The 20,742-nt window shown below is 42.7% G+C and overlaps 1 protein-coding gene across 1 annotated transcript in view; it reads right to left on the bottom strand.

The window, feature by feature from the left end:
* Nucleotides 1–20,742, bottom strand: part of CEP135 (centrosomal protein 135) — a 445,305-nt gene that overhangs the window by 93,560 nt on the left and 331,003 nt on the right. Inside the window, exon 18 of the mRNA XM_030191406.1 lies at nt 8,501–8,669. Within this exon, the coding sequence (XP_030047266.1) occupies nt 8,501–8,669 (169 nt within the window). The remainder of the gene's footprint in view (nt 1–8,500; nt 8,670–20,742) is intronic.

Genomic DNA, 20,742 nt, shown 5'->3' with positions numbered 1-20,742 from the left:
ACAACACACTTTCTCTCATTCTGTGCTTTCAACAAGGAACAGCTTCCAAGGACTTGCTCCACACTTTTTTTTCCTTTCTTCCACCTTGCCAACTCACCTGGTTAGGTGTGGCTTGTGCACAGCCTCAGCACACTCTGTCTGCTGCACTTCTCTGGCCAGTCTTATTGTGCACTCCAAGAGTTTACTTGCTGCACTAAAGCACTGCACACTTTTACCAAAACCCCAAGAAAATAAAACTTACATGTCCAGCGCTTAATAACTCTTATTTCCCTGTCTCTCTAAGGTGGAGTTACTCTCCTTAGCCTTTATACATACCCTCCAAACTGTACTGAGGCCCCTAGCCCTGGAGATGCGCGAGCTGTCTCTTATGCAGCGACACAAAAAATCTCTAAGCTGCCACCAAAATGTGATAATATGTGCCCAGGCAGGGCATGGAGTCCTCAAAAAACAGATGTAGGGCAGTGCAAAGGTCAAAAGGAAAGGCTTTATTCTGTACCACAGGAAAGATAAACTTGCCTGTTTCCTCACAGGCTTTTCACTTTTAGTAAAGTCTGTCAAACACCATCCTGGAACCTTGTCCCTGACAACTTCCACACTTCAATAAGCAGTCACATATACAGTCACTTCTTAACTCTGAAGTTCAGGGACACTTCTCCTACTTCCTTGACTTGACCAGCTGATCACTACATGATTCAGGGAGTCCTCCGCACTCAGCTTCCCACTTGCTTGCTCGCTTAGAGACCTTGCAGAAATATGCTGTCACTTGTTTTCAGTGAAGTATAGGCCAAGGGCTCAGGCTTATAGCTAAGAGCTAGGCCTCAAAGAAAACAAAAACAAAAACCATCTCTCACATGAATTAGGTCACTGCAGCTGAATTGAGCTGACAGGGGGCCAGAATCTGTTCTCTGAATAGCAGGTGCACAAGGAAATTAACAGGATTTTTATTTATTTATTGCATTTGTATCCCACATTTTCCCACCTCTTTGCAGGATGGTAATAAAAAGTTGGGAGCAAAGATGTTTTGGCTGACCATAGTGGGTCAGACTGACATAAAACTGGAACATCCGGGGGGGGGGGGGGGGGCAAAGGGAGACTTGGAGATATGGGAACTCATTGTGATCAAAAGATGTTGATGTTCAGAAGCTATTAATGTATGAGCTCATTATTGTCACAGATGTTGAGACTTGAAAGTTATAGACATGTGAACTCATTGTTAGTAGGGATGTTGATACTTAGAAAATGGAAATATAATTATCAATCGATAATATGCAGAAACAGGTGGTGAGAAAGTGAGGTTCCATAGGAATGAACTGTACCATGAGTGTATAAAAAGGGCACTATTCTGGGTTATGGGCAGAAGGGGAAGGAGAAGCAGAAGGAGGCAGAAGGGGAAGGAGAAGCAGAAGGAGGCAGAGAGAGAAGAGAAGAGAAGAGAAGAGAAGAGAAGAGAAGAGAAGAGAAGAGAAGAGAGAAGTCTGACAACACCTGCTGCTTGTCGTGGAGCGTTGCTCCCTCCTATTCCAGATATGAATGCCTTATAGCCTGAACTGCCTTTGGGCAAGATACTGATGCTAATAAACTATTTTCTTATATCCAATGAATCCCGGGTGTCTTTCTGATTATGTAGCTTATTAGTGCACAGACTGTGTAAAACAGTCTGAACAAATACTAGGGCAGAATAATTAATCATTTAAAGGGAGCATGCCATTCTATTCAGGCCAGAAGAAATCCTATTGCATCCGCTGCCCAAACCGTTCTGGCAGACCCAAATTATATTCAACCTCTGAATCAGGGCCTCCTGCTCACTCTTTCTCCTTGAAACCTCTGTATCGGGGCATCCCTGATCTGTTCAGCCTCAGGGCTTTTAATACCCTCTTGGCCTCTGCAGACTAGCACCACCTGCTGCAAGGGGGCTGAAATTCACCAGTGAGGGCAAGTTTCCTGTCCCTATGTCATTCACTCCCTCACACTTGGGTATTTCTTATACAATAATTTCCTAGAATGTATTCTATCCTCTCTTATATTTTAGGTTTTAACTAAGGAAATATGATTAATTAGTGGTTGGGGAAAACTTTGGAGACTCTGGAATTTGGTAATATTTAGGATTTTGTTAGGTAAAGATTTATTTGTTAAATCAGCTGCTAGACTGGTCCTGGCAGCTGCATGGAAACAAGTATCAGTACCATCTGTAATGATGATCCTTCAAAAACTGGATTACGTTTGCTTAATGTCAGAGTTGACTGCAATAAGGAATGGGCAATTAGTAACATTTCATAAGATGTATTTATTTGTGACATTTAAATCCCACATTACCCCAAACAAGTTTGAGTTCAATGTGGCTTACAATAAACAGTATAGGATACATAACAAAGAATAATGAATAAGAAAGTAATTTGTTGTAAGAATCCAATTTTACAATTCAGTATCAAACATATTGGGATAGCTATGGATGTTTAACATTTAGAAAATCGATAATGAATAAGAAATTGAACATGAAGCAAAGAGAAGGTTAATAGTAAACAGAGTAATAACAAATTCAGGTAATAATTAATTGTTTGAGATATGGTTGTTCTTTGTGAGGGTTTGTTTGAATAGAAACGATTTGAGGATTTTATGGAATCTAGTATATTTCTGTATATTTCTTATCTTGGGTGGTAAGGAGTTCCACCATTTGGTTCCTAGGTAAGTGAAGTCTGCAGAGTGGACAGTTTTGTAGATCACTTTTTTGCAATTTGAGGGGTATAGTCTGAGATGGTTTCTTGCCTCATATTTAGCGTTTATTAATGGTACCATATAGTCTGGAGCTGTGCCATTTAGGATTTGAACGATAAAAGTACATAATTTGAAGGTGATTCTCGCTTTGATGGGAAGCCAGTGTAATTTGATTAATAAAAGGGAGGCACTTTCAAAATGAGAGATTTTGTATATAAACCTGGCTGCAGTGTTTTGAGATGTTAGGAGTTTTTTTCAACAGGTACTCCTTACAGCCCGCATATATGACATTAAAATAATCAAACTGGGTTAATGTTAATGATTGTACCAATAGTTTGAATGTTTCTCATGAGAAATAGGGTCTGATTCTTTTTAGTTTCCATAGAGACCTGAAAGAATTTGTGATTACTGAGGAAACTTGAGTATCAAATGTTAAATGTTTGTCTATAATTATACCTAGAATTTTCAGATTATTGTCAATGGGGAATGAAGTGTTGTCAATTGTGAAACTGTTGTAGTCGTTTTGGTCAAATAGGTTGGTAATGACCATGAATTTAGTTTTTTTTCTTTATTTAACTTTAGTTTGGATTCTGAGGCCCAGGTTTCCATCAAATTTAAACCAAGTTTTGCCTTTTCTAAGATGTCTTGAATGTTCTTTTTGAAGGTTATGTACTACTACTACAAATCATTTCTATAGCACTACCAGTCGTACGCAGCGCTTCACAATTTAACATGAAGAAAAGACAGTCCCTGCTCAAAAGAGCTTACAATCTAAATCAGGACAGACAGATAGGACAAATAAGGGATAAGTGTAGGACAGACAGATAGGACACATAGGGAAAGGACTATTGAAGAGAGGAAGACAAGATAAAGGTTACGAGCAGGTGACAAGTTAGGAATTAAAAGCAGCATCAAACAGGTAGGCCTTTAGCCCAGATTTGAAGGCGACCAGGGATGGAGCTTGACGTAATGGCTTAGGGAGTCTATTCCAGGCATAAGGTGCGGCAAGATAAAAGGAACGGAGTCTGGAGTTAGCAATGGAGGAGAAGGGTACAATTAGGAGAGATTTGCCTAATGAACGGAGTTCCTGGGAAGGAGTGTAGGGAGAGATGAGGGTGGAGAGGTAGTGAGGGGCAGCAGAGTGAATGCACTTATAGGTTAATTAAGAGGAGCTTGAACTGTATACGGAAATGGATAGGGAGCCAGTGAAGTGACTTCAGAAGAGGGCTGATATGGGCATAGCGACTTTTGCGAAATATTAATCGTGCAGCTGAATTTTGAACAGAATAAAGAGGAGAGAGATGGCTGAGTGGAAGACCGGTGAGAAGCAAGTTGCAGTAGTCCAAGGGAGAGGTGATGGGCGTGTGGATGAGGGTTCTGGTAGCGTCTTCAGAAAGGAGAGGGCGAATTTTGGCGGTATTATAGAGGAAGAAACGACAGGTTTTAGTAATCTGTTGAATATGTGCAGAGAAGGAGAGGGAGGAGTCGAAGATGACCCCAAGGTTACGAGCAGATGAGACAGGAAGAATGAGCGTGTTGTCGACAGAAATAGAGAGTGGGGGAAGGGGAGAGGTTGGTTTACGTGGGAAGATAAGGAGCTCAGTTTTGGACATATTGAGCTTCAGGTGACGGTGAGACATCCAGGCAGCAATGTCAGACAGGCAGGCAGATATCTTGGCCTGGATTTCTGCTGAGATTTCTGGTGTGGAGAGGTAGATCTGGGAGTCATCAGCGTATAGGTGATATTGAAACCCGTGGGCTGAGATCAGAGGACCAAGGGAGGAAGTATAGATGGAGAAAAGGAGAGGTCCTAGGACAGATCCTTGAGGTACACCCACTGAGAGCGGGATAGAGGAAGAGGAGAATCCACCAGAGTAGACACTAAAAGTACGCTGAGAGAGATAAAAAGAAAACCAGGAAAGAGCAGAGTTCTGAAATCCAAGTGAGGACAACGTGCCAAGGAATAGGCTGTGATCAACAGTGTCAAAAGCAGCAGAAAGACTGAGAAGGATGAGGATAGAGTAGAGCCCTTTGGATTTAGCCAGGAATAGATCATTGGAGACTTTAGCAAGCACTGTTTCAGTTGAATGAAGGGGGCGAAAGCCAGATTAGAGTGGATCAAGAATAGCTTGAGAAGAAAGAAAGTCAAGGCAGCGACGGTAGACAGCACGTTCCAGTATCTTGGATAAGAAAGGGAAGAGGGAGATGGGGCGATAGTTGGACGGAGAGGTAGGATCCAGAGATGGTTTTTTGAGGAGTGGGGTGACTATGGCATGTTTGAAGGAATCAGGGACAGTCGCAGTGGAAAGTGATAGATTGAGGATATGACAGATGAAAGGGGTGACAGCAGGGGAGATAGTGTTGAGTAGATGAGTGGTATATGGTAACATTGTCAGCATATATGAATGTCTTGAATCCTGCTATTTCTAGTCTATTTGAGATAGCTACTGGACTTAGAGAATCCAAAATAGAGATGACTGGGGTTCTGGAGGCTGTTTGATTAGTACTCTCAATCTGGTCCCTTTAACCTGCTAGACAGTGACTGGGAAGACATTGGGAAATGTCCCACCACAGACATTTGGGAGGGGGGGGGGGGGGAGATGTGACTGTTTGATATTTTGTCACATTGTTGTTTTATATTTGCTTTTCTCCCATGCTGAGTAACTTTGTATTAAGCGTGGCGTCACAGACTCAGGGGAAGTGAACCCTTGGACCATAGTCGGACACCAGCTATGGCAGGCGAGTCATTCGGGCTAGGCACAACACAAGACAAAGTACTAGGCAAGACCTGACCGAAGACAAGGCTGACAGGGCTAGGCAGAACCAAGGCAAGAGACACAGCAGACAAGGCACGGCTGGAACTTGAAGACAAAAAAATGCTGGAAGATGGTAGCAGCTGACGACACGATGGGGCTGAAAACAGGCAAGGCTGGAACAAGGCAAGCAAGGCTTGACGGGAGACACACGAGGCAAGGCGCTGCTGAAGATCAAAAGACCTTTTGCGAAAGTCCAGAAGCAGAGTACCAAACACCATAAAATAGGGCTATGCTTTAGATGTCACAGGAAAGCGTCCTCTGGAGTTTCCCACTGCTGGATCTTCAAAGGAGGAGCTCCTAGTGTTGGCCGGCAGAGAAGACTGGAGAGGCAGCCCGGTGGGCGTCCCAGCACACCTGAAGCAAAGGCATCGGTGACCCACCGTGCAATGGACAGGATCCAAAGGCCCAAAAAAGGATCATCACAACCAGGAGGTGAGCCGGGATGCAGGTCACAACCATGGCCTTGACACTGGGAGCTTTCAATAAAAGCTAATAAAATTTGTTTTTTTAAGATTTATTGCTAAAAATCAAGACAGAATTCACATAACTGTGTACACTATGGCTGAACTGCTGTATATACAATGTGAATGGAACATACATTACTGTACTAGTACAGGAACTTATCTAACATGGTCTATTTTCTTAATGTAAACTATTGGCTTCTTGCAAAAATCAAGAATGTTTTGTAGCTGTAAAATTTTGCTGCTGTCCACATCCTGGGTTTCTAGCCATCTCAATCTTGCATCAAGATGTTCTATAGCCTCTGACATTTTTGGTGGAGGAGTAGGAATATCATCATCATCTTCCTCATCATCAGTGTTGTCTTCCGATGGAATGGCTGTTACCTTTCGTTGAACATTTGCCACAATTTCTTAATCAGTCACATGCTTATTAGTGGGGCACTTGTTATCAATTGAAACCCAATTCATGATATCATTCTGCACATGTTCAAAATTTTTTAATGCCTCTTTAGCTAATCACACATCCTCTGGAGAAAAGCCAAAAAAAAAAAAAAGCTTCCTTGTGGGGCTTCTTCCTCATCAGTTGTCAGAAAAAGGAATATGGATCCAAATCCCTTCATCAACATCACTCAATGCAAATTGGTGAGATAGCACCCCAGGCCTTTCAAGTGAGGTGGCAAATTTCTTTCAGGTTGAGTGATGCCAGCACTGCATCAACTGTAGCAGTGTTATCTACCACCATCCTCTTAATCAACTCATGTCGGTAGATTGATTTAAACACTGAAATAATGCCCTGGTCCAGGGGTTGGATCTCAGAAGTTGTATTCTTTGGTAGACACGACACTTTGATGTTACTATCATGGCTCACAAACTCTTCTACTGGAGAGTGTGCTGGGCAGTTATCCAGAAGAAATATGGCCTTTTTCTCTTGTTTAAATTTACATAAATGAGCTCTAACAGCTAGAACAACGGATTTATGAAGCCAGTCTGTAAAGACTGAAGAGGTCATTGGAGCATTCTTGATGTTTGTATATTTAAAAGGCAAAGATTTCATATTTACATGGTGAAAACACCTGATCGATTTGGACTTCCATTCATGAGTGGCTTTACTTTATTCACACACAAAAAAAGAATGGTCACTCTGCCCTTCCTTCGTTTAAAGCCTTCCCATTTGTGTACATCATCCTTGGCTGCTAGTTTATGATCAGATAATATTTTGAAACATAGTCCCATTTCATCGCAATTGTACACTTGATCCTCAGTGTACCCTCCCTTCTTCCAGCAGTTTTTTAAGTTCTCTTGGTTAAGAATGTGCTGCATCCTTGTCAGCCAAATGGAGCTCCTCTGAGACAACGACTTGACTGATGGTATACCTCTTTAAATCTGTCGAGCCATATAAAATGTAGACTCTTGGCCATTTTGCTGTCCGTCAAATTTTTCCACCTGGGCTTTCATGATGGGGCCAGAAATACGGACTTCCTGGGACTGAGCTTGCATTAACTATTGATATAGCCGAATCCCAGTTTTCATCACTAGCCACTTTAATATTGTTTCCTCTGTAATCCAGCTTCCTCTTCCAAAATACAGGGCAAACCACAGCTTTTCTTCTTTCCTCTACCCTCGGAGTAGGATTTATTGATGCCAAGCTTTCTGGCCAGCTGAGTTTGTTGCTTACCAGACTTCAGTTAATTGAGTGCAGATAACTTTTCTTGAGTAGTGAAAGACTTCCACTTATGAGATAGTTTCTCCATGGAAGCAGCCTTCAGTCACGCAGACAGTGCTCACCCAAATTTGCTTTTACACTGGGGCCACCCTGGTGTACCTAGACATGGGATGGAGTGTTTTTTTATCCAGGCAATGGGGGGAGGGGGCCCACTCTGACTTAGCTAGTCATTGCTGACAGAGGAGCTGCATGTAAAAAAAGGAGAACCAAAATATGATCATGCTATATGTGGATTTATATTATTGTGGAGCGCGTTATATTGGGGGTTCCACTGTACCTTAATATGGCTATTTCTTTGAGTCAAGGGCTTATTTATTTTGTCATTTGTCAACTGATATATATATATATATGCATTATTTTTCATGGATACCTTGATACTGATTAAATACTAATGTACACTGTCATGATTTATTTTTGTAATGACAATTACAAAATTAAAGGCCCCTTTTACTATAGTTAAAAATAGTACAGTTGTTAAGCATAGGAGCCTCAATTAATGCATTGTAACTGCAAAGTCTTTGCATTAACTTATCATGTATTAATTGCACTGCAGATAACACAACCTAATGAGGTGGCATTAACTATTTCACATTTTCTGGCACATTAATGGTTAATGTGCATTGAGTTACATTGTGTTATCTGCAAGATACTGTCCCTATGCAGTCCCCACCCCATTCCATGCTAATTAGAGCATGATACATATGTTCACTGCTTAATGCACTTGAACAAAAGGTGTTCTAAATTAAAACTACTGAGCAGCATTCAAAGAACACTTTTTATTTTTATACCTGGTTTTCTCTGGTCATTGTAGCAAGATCATCTTGCAATCTTCTGTTTTCCTTCAACGCTATTTCCCTTAATCGTTTCAATTCTGACAGTTCTGAACAGGTGACATCAAGCTGATGATGGATACTTGCTAGTTCACGGTCTTTGTTACTCAACAAATCCTTCAGTTGGCTGTTAAAAGAGCAATTTGGAAAGCCACAAATATAATTTCCTTGCTTATTCTACAATACAAAATAATTGTACAATTTTTCATGTTTTATCTAAAAAAAATAACTGAGTGCTATTTGCATACTGTGTTTAGCACAAATATTTTCCTATCAACCAGGGTTGATTTTAATTATAACATGGCATCATAGTGGAGGAGTAATCTAGTAGTTATAACAGCAGGCTAACCACCAGAGAAATCAGAGTTCAAATCCTGTGAGAATTCTTTGTAACCTGTAAATCCTGTGAGAATTCTTTGTAACCTGTAACTTCACCCTCAGGTGCAAACTTAGGCCCACATTCACTAACCAGCATTAATATTTTAACGTGTTAATAGGAATTATACACTTAGGGGTACTGTTACTAGGCTGTAGCAAAAAGTGGCCTTAGCGCACTCTAATGTGGGTCTTTTCAGCATGCTAAGGTCATTTTTACTGCAGCCGTAAATGGCTGATTTTCTCATTTTTGTATTAATGGCCATGCACTAATGTGCACAAATCTATCAAACAAGAGATACTCTTCTCAGGGTCTGAACTTCCAAAATAATTAAGAAGCTTGAGGAGGAGGAGGAAAAAAAGCCTCAAGAAGCTCCCAGCTTCATTCAGCTGCAGGAGCAGGACTGCTTCATAATTGGCTTAAAAAAACCTCCTACTTTAACGTTGTAACGCCCCTTAATATTGAGCCAAAACAAATTTATATTAGACCAGAACAGTTTTGTATTATTTGCGCTCACTAGCTAATGCACAGAAAAAAATATTTTAAAGTAACTTTCAGCTTTCACTTAGCTTCTTCTGGTGCTTCCTTTTCCACGAATAGAGACTGTGACCTACGGTGGCCAGCGTTTCGTCAGCCTGCTTCAGGGTCTGGCGGTCAAAAAGTTCTGTTGTGAAAAAGGATAATAGATCAGCTTATAGTAGGCAAAACAAAACAAAAAGTCAATATATTTAACAGTCTCCCCACTGAGCCATGTGTATAGCGTAATACCTCCGCATGTATCTTAGCAGAGGAGGAAGACGGAGGACCCATCAAAATGGCCCCTCTATATAAGAATTTACGTCAGACGCTCTGTGGATATGGCAGTCAATCACAGGAGTTTCTTAAAGAGATACACAGTATCCTCAATCTTCAACACGTTATATGGAGGAAATAGTTCAATTCTTTCAAAAGAAATGGCACCACCCAACTTTCGCATTCAGACCCTCAGGAATCAGAGTTTAATTGAAAAATCCAGCATTGCTCCTTCTGGAGCAGCAGGCGTCTTCTGTCACTACCAATATGATTGGTTGATATCAGTATGTGTTGCAGCACAAAGCACTTTAACAGGGAGAATGAGTGCTGCATAATATTACAGTGACTTGCAAGAAGTGAAGTGGATTTCTTAGTCCTGATGGAACTCTTATGCTCTATCAGACGAGTATATAATGGGCGCGTTGTCTGGCTCACATACAACTTATAATGGGCGCGTAGTCTGGCCCACATACCACTTGTTACAGGGACACACAATACAGTAAACAACATGATCTGACTTGCATGTAGTATTCACTGTCAAGCAAAAGATTTGGGCAAATGCCTTTTGTCTCGAGGATACCCTAAAAGGGTGATTAAGTACAATTACAGGGATCTACTACTTATCATTTCTAAGTAATAGCAGTACAATTACAGGGATCTACTACTTATCATTTCTAAGTAATAGCAGTACAATTAAGTACAATTTCCAGGATCTGCTGCTTTGCCCTCGAGAGAGATTAGAACAAGATGAGAATGATATCATTACTTTTGTTTTGAGATATACGATAAAAGCCAAGAGGGTCACTAGAATTATTAGGGATCATTGGGGTATTTTGAGAACTCTCCCAATATTTTCAGATGCAAGAATTAGATTTGCCTACAGTGGCTCCAAGAATTTGAAGGAGTTATTGAGTCCATCTTTATTACCAGCAAGACGTCCGGAGGTACACGTGTTCAATGGGCATAAGAGATGTCACGACTGCACTATGTGTCCTATGGTGCTAGAAATATATACATATACACATCCTCGTACAGCACGTGTATACCACCTGAAAGTGAACACTACATGCAAGTCAGATCATGCTGTTTACTGTATTGTGTGTCCCTGTAACAAGTTGTATGTGGGCCAGACTACACGCCCATTATATACTCATCTGATATAGCATAAGAGTGCCATTAGGACTAAGAAATCCACTTCACCTCTTGCGAGTCACTGTAATATTGTGCAGCACTCATTCTCCCTGTTAAAGTGCTTTGTGCTACAACACATACTGATATCAGCCAGTCATATTGGTAGTGACAGAAGACGCCTGCTACTCCAGAAGGAGCAACGCTGGATTTTTCAACTAAACTCTTTGATTCCTGAGGGTCTGAATGCGAAAGTTGAGTGGTGCCATTTCTTTTGAAAGAATTAAACTATTTCCTCCATATAACGTGTTGATGATTGAGGACACTGTGTATCTCTTTAAGAACTCCTATGATTGGCTGCCGCATCCACAGAGCGTCTGACGTAAATGCTTATATAGAGGGGCCATTTTGTTGGGTCCCTGTCTTCCTCCTCTGCTAAGATACGTGTGGAGGTATTATGCTATACACATGGATCAGTCGGGAGATTCTGTTAAATATACTGACCTTTTGTTTTTGTTCTGTTTTGCCTACTATGAGCTGATCTATTATCCTTTATCACAACAGAACTTTTTGACCGCCAGACCCTAAAAGCAGGCTAATGAAACGCTGGCCACCGTAGGTCACATTTGTTTTGGCTCAATATTAAGGGGCGTTACAACATTAAAGTAGGAGGTTTTTTAAAGCCAATGATGAAGCAGTCCTGCTTCCGCAGCTAAATGAAGCTGGGAGCTTCTTAAGGCTTTTTTTCCCTCCTCACGCTTCTTAATTATTTTGGAAGTTCAGACCCTGAGAAGAGTATCTCTTGTTTGATAGATTTGTGTAGATAGACTAATTTGAAGGGATCTCCCCCTTGTATTAAGATTTAGTTCAGGCACTAATATGCCAATTTTTTAAAATTACCACTTGAATACTTACCACCACCCATGCTGTAGACAGTAAGAGCTCACAGGTATCTCTACACTAACCAGTAAGTGTGCAGTAATGTAGATGTGCAAACTGGTTGGTGAAGGAACAACTCTCTCCGCCCATAACACACTCCTTCAAAAAATTTTTTGAAATATTTTTTTTAGCATGTGGTTAGTATGTGCACAGTTTGGAATTACTGTAAGATGCCTGAGTGCACCCCACAGTACTTAGTAAAAACAGGGCCTCTTAGTAAAGATGACCCATTTAGAATAAAGGGACTTACATTAAATAATAGGTTTAGGTTAACACTAGTGGTGTGTCTAGACAGAAATATTTAGGGTGGCAACAAGGGGGACAAGTTAGATATGAGGGGTGGCAAGCCAAAGTGACATTTCTGTGCATCATACCCCTCTCCCCCTCTATTTTTAAATTAGTAATACAAGTCACCATGACCTTTAACCCTTTAGAGTCCAATGTTCCCATCAATCTGTTCCCATATGGCTTATTACGGGAACAATGGACACTAATGCAGAAAGTAACCATCCTCCCTCCAGCGAGTTTCATCTACCTAGGAAAAATCGTCATTAACATTCATAGCTTCATTCAACAAATTGTTCTATGTGGGAGTACAGTCAAACCCTGAAGCTCCAGTTCTGTATCATAAACTCCATATTCCCCATCAATGAAGCTACCCTCCTTACAACTTGACATTCAAAATTGTGATTATCACCTCAGGAATAGCACATCCTCCTTCCACTACCAGACACTTTGTTTAAAGCAGATGGGTTCAGACAATTAGGCGCGAGTATTTTTATTTTTCGTGACAAGGGCCGCCTTTGGCCCTTGCCCAAGAGCCTGCTTTCAAATAGTGCCAGACCCTTTGTGAATAACACAAAACCCTGCAAAAAAAAGACACAAATCCTATGCAGAAAACTTACCAAACCATAAAAGCCCTAACCCCAATATGAAAAACCAGTGCTTTACATATTACACAGGAGTATGAAAAATTATCCTCGTCACGTAAACGCAATAATCTTTCATCGTGTCAGAGGCAAGCATTACAGCAAGGGAGTGAGAGAAAGGGTAAAGGTCATTGATTTGATATACAACCTTTCTGTAGTACAACCAAGTAATTTTGAGAAAGAAAGAGAGGAAGCGAAGATACTTACCTGTAGCAGGTATTCTCTGAGGACAGCAGGCTGATTGTTCTCACATGTGGGTCGGTGGCCCAGGAACGGAGCATTTTTCCCAGCAAAAATGCATAGAACTTTGTGACAGCTTCCGGAGCACGAGGGACTCGCACCGCGCATGCGCGGCCATCTTCCCGACTGCGTGTGTCCGTTCCCGCCTCAGTTATATCAAAAGCAAATAAAGAACAACAACAACTCCAAAAGGGGAGGTGGGCGGGTTGGTGAGAACAATCAACCTGCTGTCCTCTGAGAATACCTGCTACAGGTAAGTATCTTCGCTTTCTCCGAGGACAAGCAGGCTGTTTGTCCTCACATGTGGGGTATCCCTAGCACCTAGGCTCACAAAACAACAAAAGAAAGTCACTTGGGCCTCGCAACGGCGAGGACAAAACAAAGATTGACCTATGAAGAAACATCTAACTGAGAGTGCAGCCTGGAACAGAACAAAAATGGGCCTAGGGGGGTGGAGTTGTATTCTAAACCCCAAACAGATTCTGCAGTACTGACTGCCCAAACCGACTGTCGCATCGGGAATCCTGCTGAAGGCAGTAATGAGATGTGAATGTGTGGACTGATGACCACGTCAGAGCCTTGCAAATTTCTTCTACAGTGGCTGACTTCAAGTGAGCCACCGACGCTGCCATGGCTCTAACACTATGAGCTGTGACATGACCCTCAAGAGTCAGCCCAGCTTGGGCGTAAGTGAAGGAAATGCAATCTGCTAGCCAATTGGAGATGGTGCATTTCCCAACAGCCACTCCCCTTCTGTTGGGATCACAAGAAACAAACAATTGGGCAGACTGTCTGAAGGGGCTTGTCCGCTCCACATAGAAGGCCAATGCTCTCTTGCAGTCCAATGTATGCAACTGACGTTCAAGCAGGGCGGGTATGAGAATGGGGAAAGAACGTTGGCAAGACAATTGACTGGTTCAGATGGAACTCCGACACCACCTTCGGCAAGAACTTAGGGTGAGTGCGGAGGACTACTCTGTTATGATGAAATTTAGTATATGGAGCATGAGCTACCAAGGCTTGGAGCTCACTGACTCTACAAGGTGAAGTAACAGCCACTAAGAAAATGACCTTCCAGGTCAAGTACTTCAGATGGCAGGAATTCAGTGGCTCAAAAGGAGGCTTCATCAGCTGGGTGAGAACGACATTGAGATCCCATGACACTGGTGGAGGTTTGATAGGGGGCTTTGACAAAAGCAAACCTCTCATGAAGCGAACAACTAAAGGCTGTCCAGAGATAGGCTTACCTTCTACACGATAATGATAAGCACTAATTGCACTAAGATGAACTCTTACAGAGTTGGTCTTAAGACCAGACTCAGACAAGTGCAGAAGGTATTCAAGCAGAGTCTGTGTAGGACAAGAGCAAGGGTCTAGGGCCTTGCTGTCACACCAGACGACAAACCACCTCCATTTAAAAGAGTAACTCCTTTTAGTGGAATCTTTCCTGGAAGCAAGCAGGACTCTGGAGACACCCTCCGAGAGACCCAAGGAGGCAAAGTCTACGCTCTCAACATCCAGGCCGTGAGGGCCAGGGACTGGAAGTTGGGATGCAGAAGCGCCCCATTGTTCTGAGTAATGAGGGTTGGAAAACACTCCAATCTCCACGGTTCTACGGAGGATAACTCCAGAAGAAGAGGGAACCAGATCTGACGCGGCCAGAAGGGCGCGATTAAAATCATGGTCCCGCGATCCTGCTTGAGTTTAAGCAAAGTCTTCCCCACCAAGGGTATGGGAGGATACGCATACAGGAGGCCCTTCCCCCAATGAAGGAGAAAGGCATCTGACGCTAGTCTGTCGTGGGCCTGAAGTCTGGAACAGAACTGAGGGACCTTGTGATTGGTCTGAGTAGCAAAGAGATCGACCAAGGGGGTGCCCCACAATTGGAAGAGCTGATGTACCACTCTCGAGTTGAGAGACCACTTGTGAGGTTGCATTATCCTGCTCAACCTGTCGGCCAGACTGTTGTTTATGGCTGCCAGATACGTGGCTTGGAGAAACATGCTGTGACGGCGAGCCCATAGCCACAGCTGGACGGCTTCCTGACACAGGGGGCGAGATCCGCTGCCCCCCCTGCTTGTTGATGTAATACATGGCAACCTGATTGTCTGTCTGAATTTGAATAATTTGATTGGACAGCTGATCTCTGAAAGCCTTTAGAGCGTTCCAGACTGCTCGCAACTCTAGGAGATTGATCTGAAAACCTGTTTCCTGGAGGGACCAACATCCTTGAGTGTGAAGCCCATCGACATGGGCTCCCCACCCGAGGAGAGACGCATCCGTTGACAGCACTTTTTGTGGCTGAGGAATTTGAAAAGGATGTCCCAAGGTCAAATTGGATTGAATGGTCCACCAATGAAGGGATTGGAGAAACCCCATGGGCAGCTGGATCGCATCCTCTAGATCCCCGGTAGCTTGAAACCACTGGGACACTAGGGTCCATTGAGCTGATCTCATGTGAAGATGGGCCATGGAAGTCACATGGACTGTGGAGGCCATGTGGCCTAGAAATCTCAACATCTGCCGAGCTGTGATCTGCTGAGATGCTCGGACCCAGGAAACAAGGGACAGAAGGTTGTCTGCCCTCGCCTCGGGGAGGTAGGCATGAGCAGTCTGGGAATCCAGCAGAGCTCCTATGAATTCTAGTCTCTGAACTGGGAGAAGGTGGGACTTTGGATAATTTATCACAAACCCCAGTAGCTCAATGAGTTGAATAGTCATCTGCATGGACTGTAGAGCTCCTGCCTGCGAGGTGTTCTTCACCAGCCAATCGTCGAGATAGGGAAACACATGGACTCCTAATCTGCGCAGCGATGCCGCTGCAACTGCCAGGCATTTTGTAAACACCCTGGGCGCAGAGGCGAGACCAAAGGGTAGTACACAATACTGAAAATGCCATGTCCCCAGACGGAATCGAAGATACTGCCTGTGAGCTGGCAGTATCGGGATGTGAGTATAAGCATCCTTCAATTCCAGAGAGCATAGCCAATTGTTTTCCTGAATCATGGGAAGAAGGGTGCCCACAGAAAGCAACCTGAACTTTTCTCGGACCAAATATTTGTTCAGGGCCCTTAGGTCTAGGATGGGACGCATCCCCCGTTTTCTTTTGCACAAGAAAGTACCTGGAATAGAATCCCAGCCGTTCCTGCCCCGGTGGCACGGGCTCGACCGCATTGGTGCTGAGAAGGGCGGAGAGTTCCTCTGCAAGTACCTGCCTGTGCTGGAAGCTGAAGGACTGAGCTCCCGGTGGGCAATTTGGAGGTGTTGATGTCAAATTGAGGGAGTATCAGAGCCGGACTATTTGAAGAACCCACCGGTCGGAGGTTATGAGAGGCCAACTTTGGTGAAAAAAGTTTAGCCTCCCTCCGACCGGCCGGCACAGACACGTTTATAGCAGTTATGCTCAACTGGAGTCAGTCAAAAGCCCATCCCTTGCTTTTGTTGGGGAGCAGCAGGGGCCTGTCTAGGCGCACGCTGTTGACGAGAACGAGCACGCTGGGGTTGAGCCTGAGAAGGCTGTCGAGAAGGTGGATTGTACCTACGCTTATTGTAAGCATAGGGAGCAAAGAGGAGATGCGTAGTCCAACAGAGAAAATACTGAACATTCCAGGGCTGTGTGATGGGGTGAATCACAAAGAACTACTTTCTTTATCACCATCCGCTGGTCAATGGACACAACTATTCCCAATGGTCTGGAGTGGTCTACTATGGATGACAAGGAAACTTATTTTCACTTGAGTATTTTTTTTAATAAGACTTTCTACTTTTGAAGCCAGTACTTTTACTTTTTACTTAAGTGCTTTTAAAAAGTAATGAACCTATCCCTGCAACGGGCTACCTATTATCTATAGTCAAGTATTAGCTTAAACCATAGATAGAAAAGGAAGGTGTAGTGTAGGTAAAAACATATGTGTAACAGCTTGTTTATGAGCTCATCTACAAAGACCTAAAGGGTAGAGGAGTATATGTATCTATGCTAGGAATGCTACTCAGGAAATTTAAGTCATGCATGACCTCAGAAATGAAACTCTGTAAAGTGGAACCTTCATATAGTGTATTATAACCTTACATATATAAACAAGCTTAAAATACAGACAAATGCATAGGTGTAAGTTAATGTAATACAGCTAAGAAGACATGATTTTAAATATCCAGGGTTCTATATACGTCTCTATCCTACACTGTCCATGAGTGGTCAGTGTGATTACTGATTTACTCCTACAGGCACATTGGAGAATATGAGTTTCATATTTAACTCATGCTATTTTAGTGCTAGTAATTGCATGTTTACATAATCTATTGTTCATTTTTTGGTTTATGGTATAGCTAATCATTGCATCATCAATTCCATAAAGCATTATAGCATTTAATACATTTTTGTATTTATTAATATTTTTTATATACTCTACAATGCCTGTTATAAAATTTGCTTAGGGGCCCTTTTATTAAAGCTTAGCATGTGCTAACAGCGTGTGTTAAATGCTAAGAAGCCTATAGGTATAAAATGGGCTTCTTAGCACTTAATGCATGCTATGCTTTATTAGAAGAGTCTCTTAGTTTGGGAAAACATATTTATTAGAGATTTGTTGTTACATATTTGATAGAAATCTGGTATATGATCTTTCCACCTACATCAGTTATGCCAGTTTTTTGTCATTTGTTTAAAATCAGATTTATATATCAGTTTCTTTATATAGATTTATTAATACACATAATATATTTTTTAACTTATTGGAAAGGAGTTTTATATATTGTATTGGAAAGGAGTTTTATATATTGTATTGTAACATTTATACCCTGTGCTTTCCCAATTATTAGCAGGTTCAATGCAGCTTACATAATATATAATAGGTTTACAAGATAACACAAAAAGGACAAAACAGCTAAATATCTAATATAATAATTTGCACCATGAAAGTTCCATGAAGCTGCCTGGGCCCGTGCCTCCATTCTGATTGGCTGTGCCTGGGACTGAAGCCTCGGATGATGTCATCCAGAGAGCCCAAGCAACAGCAGTGCGGGCCCAGGCAGCTTCATCGAATGTTAATCTATATAAATAATTCCCACCTCTGAAGCTCACTCCGTGCCACTGAAGCCTGCCACTGAAGCCCCCCCTGTAGTGTTCGTAGGGTCTCAGCACCACTCATAGCCCCGCCCTCAGCCCCGCCCACCCCGACATAATTCGTAACTCCAACGGTCTGAAGCTTACTCCGGGGACCAGGGTTCGTAACGGTGTAGACTTCCGTCTCTGCCCCGCCCTCGCGTCACAATATGATGACGTTGAGGGCGGGTAATCAGATGACACGACACCTCCTCCAACGTTCGTAAGCTGACTGTGGCTTCACTGAACTTCACACTGCATCTTTAAACACTCGAAGAAAAAAAAAAACTTTCCAAAACGAACTTCGCTGTAGGACAAAAGGGAGCATTTGCAAGGTGGCCTTTTTTGCTAAACCACGCTGGCTCTCAGCGCCCGGCGGTGGGAGGGAGGGACGCCCTAGAACCGGCAGGGAGAGGAGAAGAGGGAGGGTGACCCTGGAACTGGGTGGGAAGGGCCACCCTGGAACTGGGAGGGAGGGGGGCCGACTCTAGAACTGGGAGGCAGGGAGGGAGGAAGAGGGGGCCACCCTGGAACTGGGACGGAGGGGGTCCACCCTGGAACTGGAAGGGGGGGGCCACCCTGGAACTGGGGGACAGGGAGGGGGGGATGGCCACCCTAGAACTGGGAGGGGGGACGGCCAACCTGGAACTGACAGGGACAAGGGGAGAAAAACCCTGGGACTGGGAGGGAGGGGGGCCCCTGGCACACACTCTCATTCTTACACACACACTCACACAGACACACTCGCACCCAGTCTCACTCTGTCACACACACACACTCACACATTCACTCTCTATCACACACTCACTCTTGCACACACTCTTTAAAACATACACACTCCGAGGAAAACCTTGCTAGCGCCCGTTTCATTTGTGTCTGAAACGGGCTTTTTTTTCTAGTAGTAAATAAAGAGGTGAACAATAAAAGTGGGTAAGTAAGATGGGTATGGGAGGAAGGTGGTAGAGGAGGAAGTGGGAAGAGTGTGTAAATTGGGATAGTGTGTTGTAAATTAAAGAAGAATGAATAATGATGGATGGGAGAGGGATGAATTCAAAAGGATAAATCAGGAAGCATATTACAAGTTCTGTCATATACAAAAAAAAAAAAAAAAAGTTCTGTCATATAATCATATCCGGATAATTCAGGATTCCTAATTTGTCATTTGTGTAGGCTTGCTTGAAAAGGTGAGTTTTTAGCAGCTTCCAGAAGGGTAAATAGTTATTGACTATTCGAATCGATCTTGGTAAGGCGTTCCAGAGCTTGCTGCCCAAAACGGAGAAATTGGATGCATTATATATATATATATATATATATATATATATATATATATATATATATATATATATATATATATATATATATATAAAAATAAAGAGAGCAAGAGAGATTTATTTATTTTAAAACAATCCTGACATCTAGAGGTCACTAATGGTTCTGACAGCTGATTTACACCGATTACATATGCTCTAATAACCATTCAATTCTTTTCAACAATCATTTATTGTATTGCTAGTTAGCTTTTTATATGCGTTTTTTTGACATATTGAATTGTAGGAATTACTTATGCTTGGTATGTTATTTTCACCAGTATGGGTTGTGTTATTTTAATATTCTTAGTGAGTATATCTATGTATTTATTATATGTTTGTGATTCACTTTTAGATGTTGTACCCCGATGCAGGCGCTTGCTGAGAAGTGGCTACATCAGGTTTGCGTCCTGTCAATAAAATTCACCTTCTAGCCATACTGGTCATTGTTTTTTGTTGGTTTTTCATTTGGTCTTCCTCTCATCTCCAAGTCAGGTTGCACTTTTTTGGCCAGACTTACTAGCTGCTTCTCACAACCACGAAGACCTTTCTTGGCCATCTGCTAACATAAGATAAGCTTTCTTTAATGACAGAAATCTTAGTTTGGAAAAAGTCTACAAATTATTCCACAGATAAGAAACCCTGACAAGAAAAATAGGTTTCATAGTGCAGAGGGGATTGGTGGTGGGGGAAACGACCTAGTCAGCAGTTTAATGATTTTTTTTGGGACAATTATCTGTTGAGTGAATTAATGTTGGGACGTGAACAGTTTTTGTTTTGTGAACCTCAGCTTTGTATATATGATGCCCTTCACTACAGTGGAGGAGTAGCCTAGTGGTTGGGGTGGTGGACTTTGGTCCTGGGGAACTGAGGAACTGAGTTCGATTCCCACTTCAGGCACAGGCAGCTCCTTGTGACTCTGGGCAAGTCACTTAACCCTCCATTGCCCCATGTAAGCAGCATTGAGCCTGCCATGAGTGGGAAAGTGCAGGGTACAAATGTAACAAAAAAAAAAAAAAAGTCTATCATATTTCAACTTGCTCTTACATCACTTTAAAACAGCAGAGATAAGGGGGAGAGGGGAAAAAATACTTCCTCAGGGGGAAGGGAGAGGGAATAGGGGGAAGGGAGAGGAGTAAACTGATCCTTCAGCAGCAAATCACCATACAATGACTACATTGCCAACTTGTAAATGTCCTCTTGTGCGACTGCCCAGGAAGTTGCCTGAGCCCAAGTGGAATGTGCATGTAAGCTAACAGGGAATACCTTCTCATGAATGATGTAAACTGCCTCAATCAACACCTTATTTTAGTGTGCCATGGAGGATTTAGAGGCTGCCTGCCCATTGTGTGGCCTTTGAAACAACATGAAGAGCTTATCTTACTTTG

The sequence above is a fragment of the Microcaecilia unicolor genome, chromosome 2 (genome assembly GCF_901765095.1).
Source record: "Microcaecilia unicolor chromosome 2, aMicUni1.1, whole genome shotgun sequence".
NCBI lineage: Eukaryota > Metazoa > Chordata > Amphibia > Gymnophiona > Siphonopidae > Microcaecilia > Microcaecilia unicolor.
This window is presented reverse-complemented; position numbering and strand designations above follow the sequence as displayed.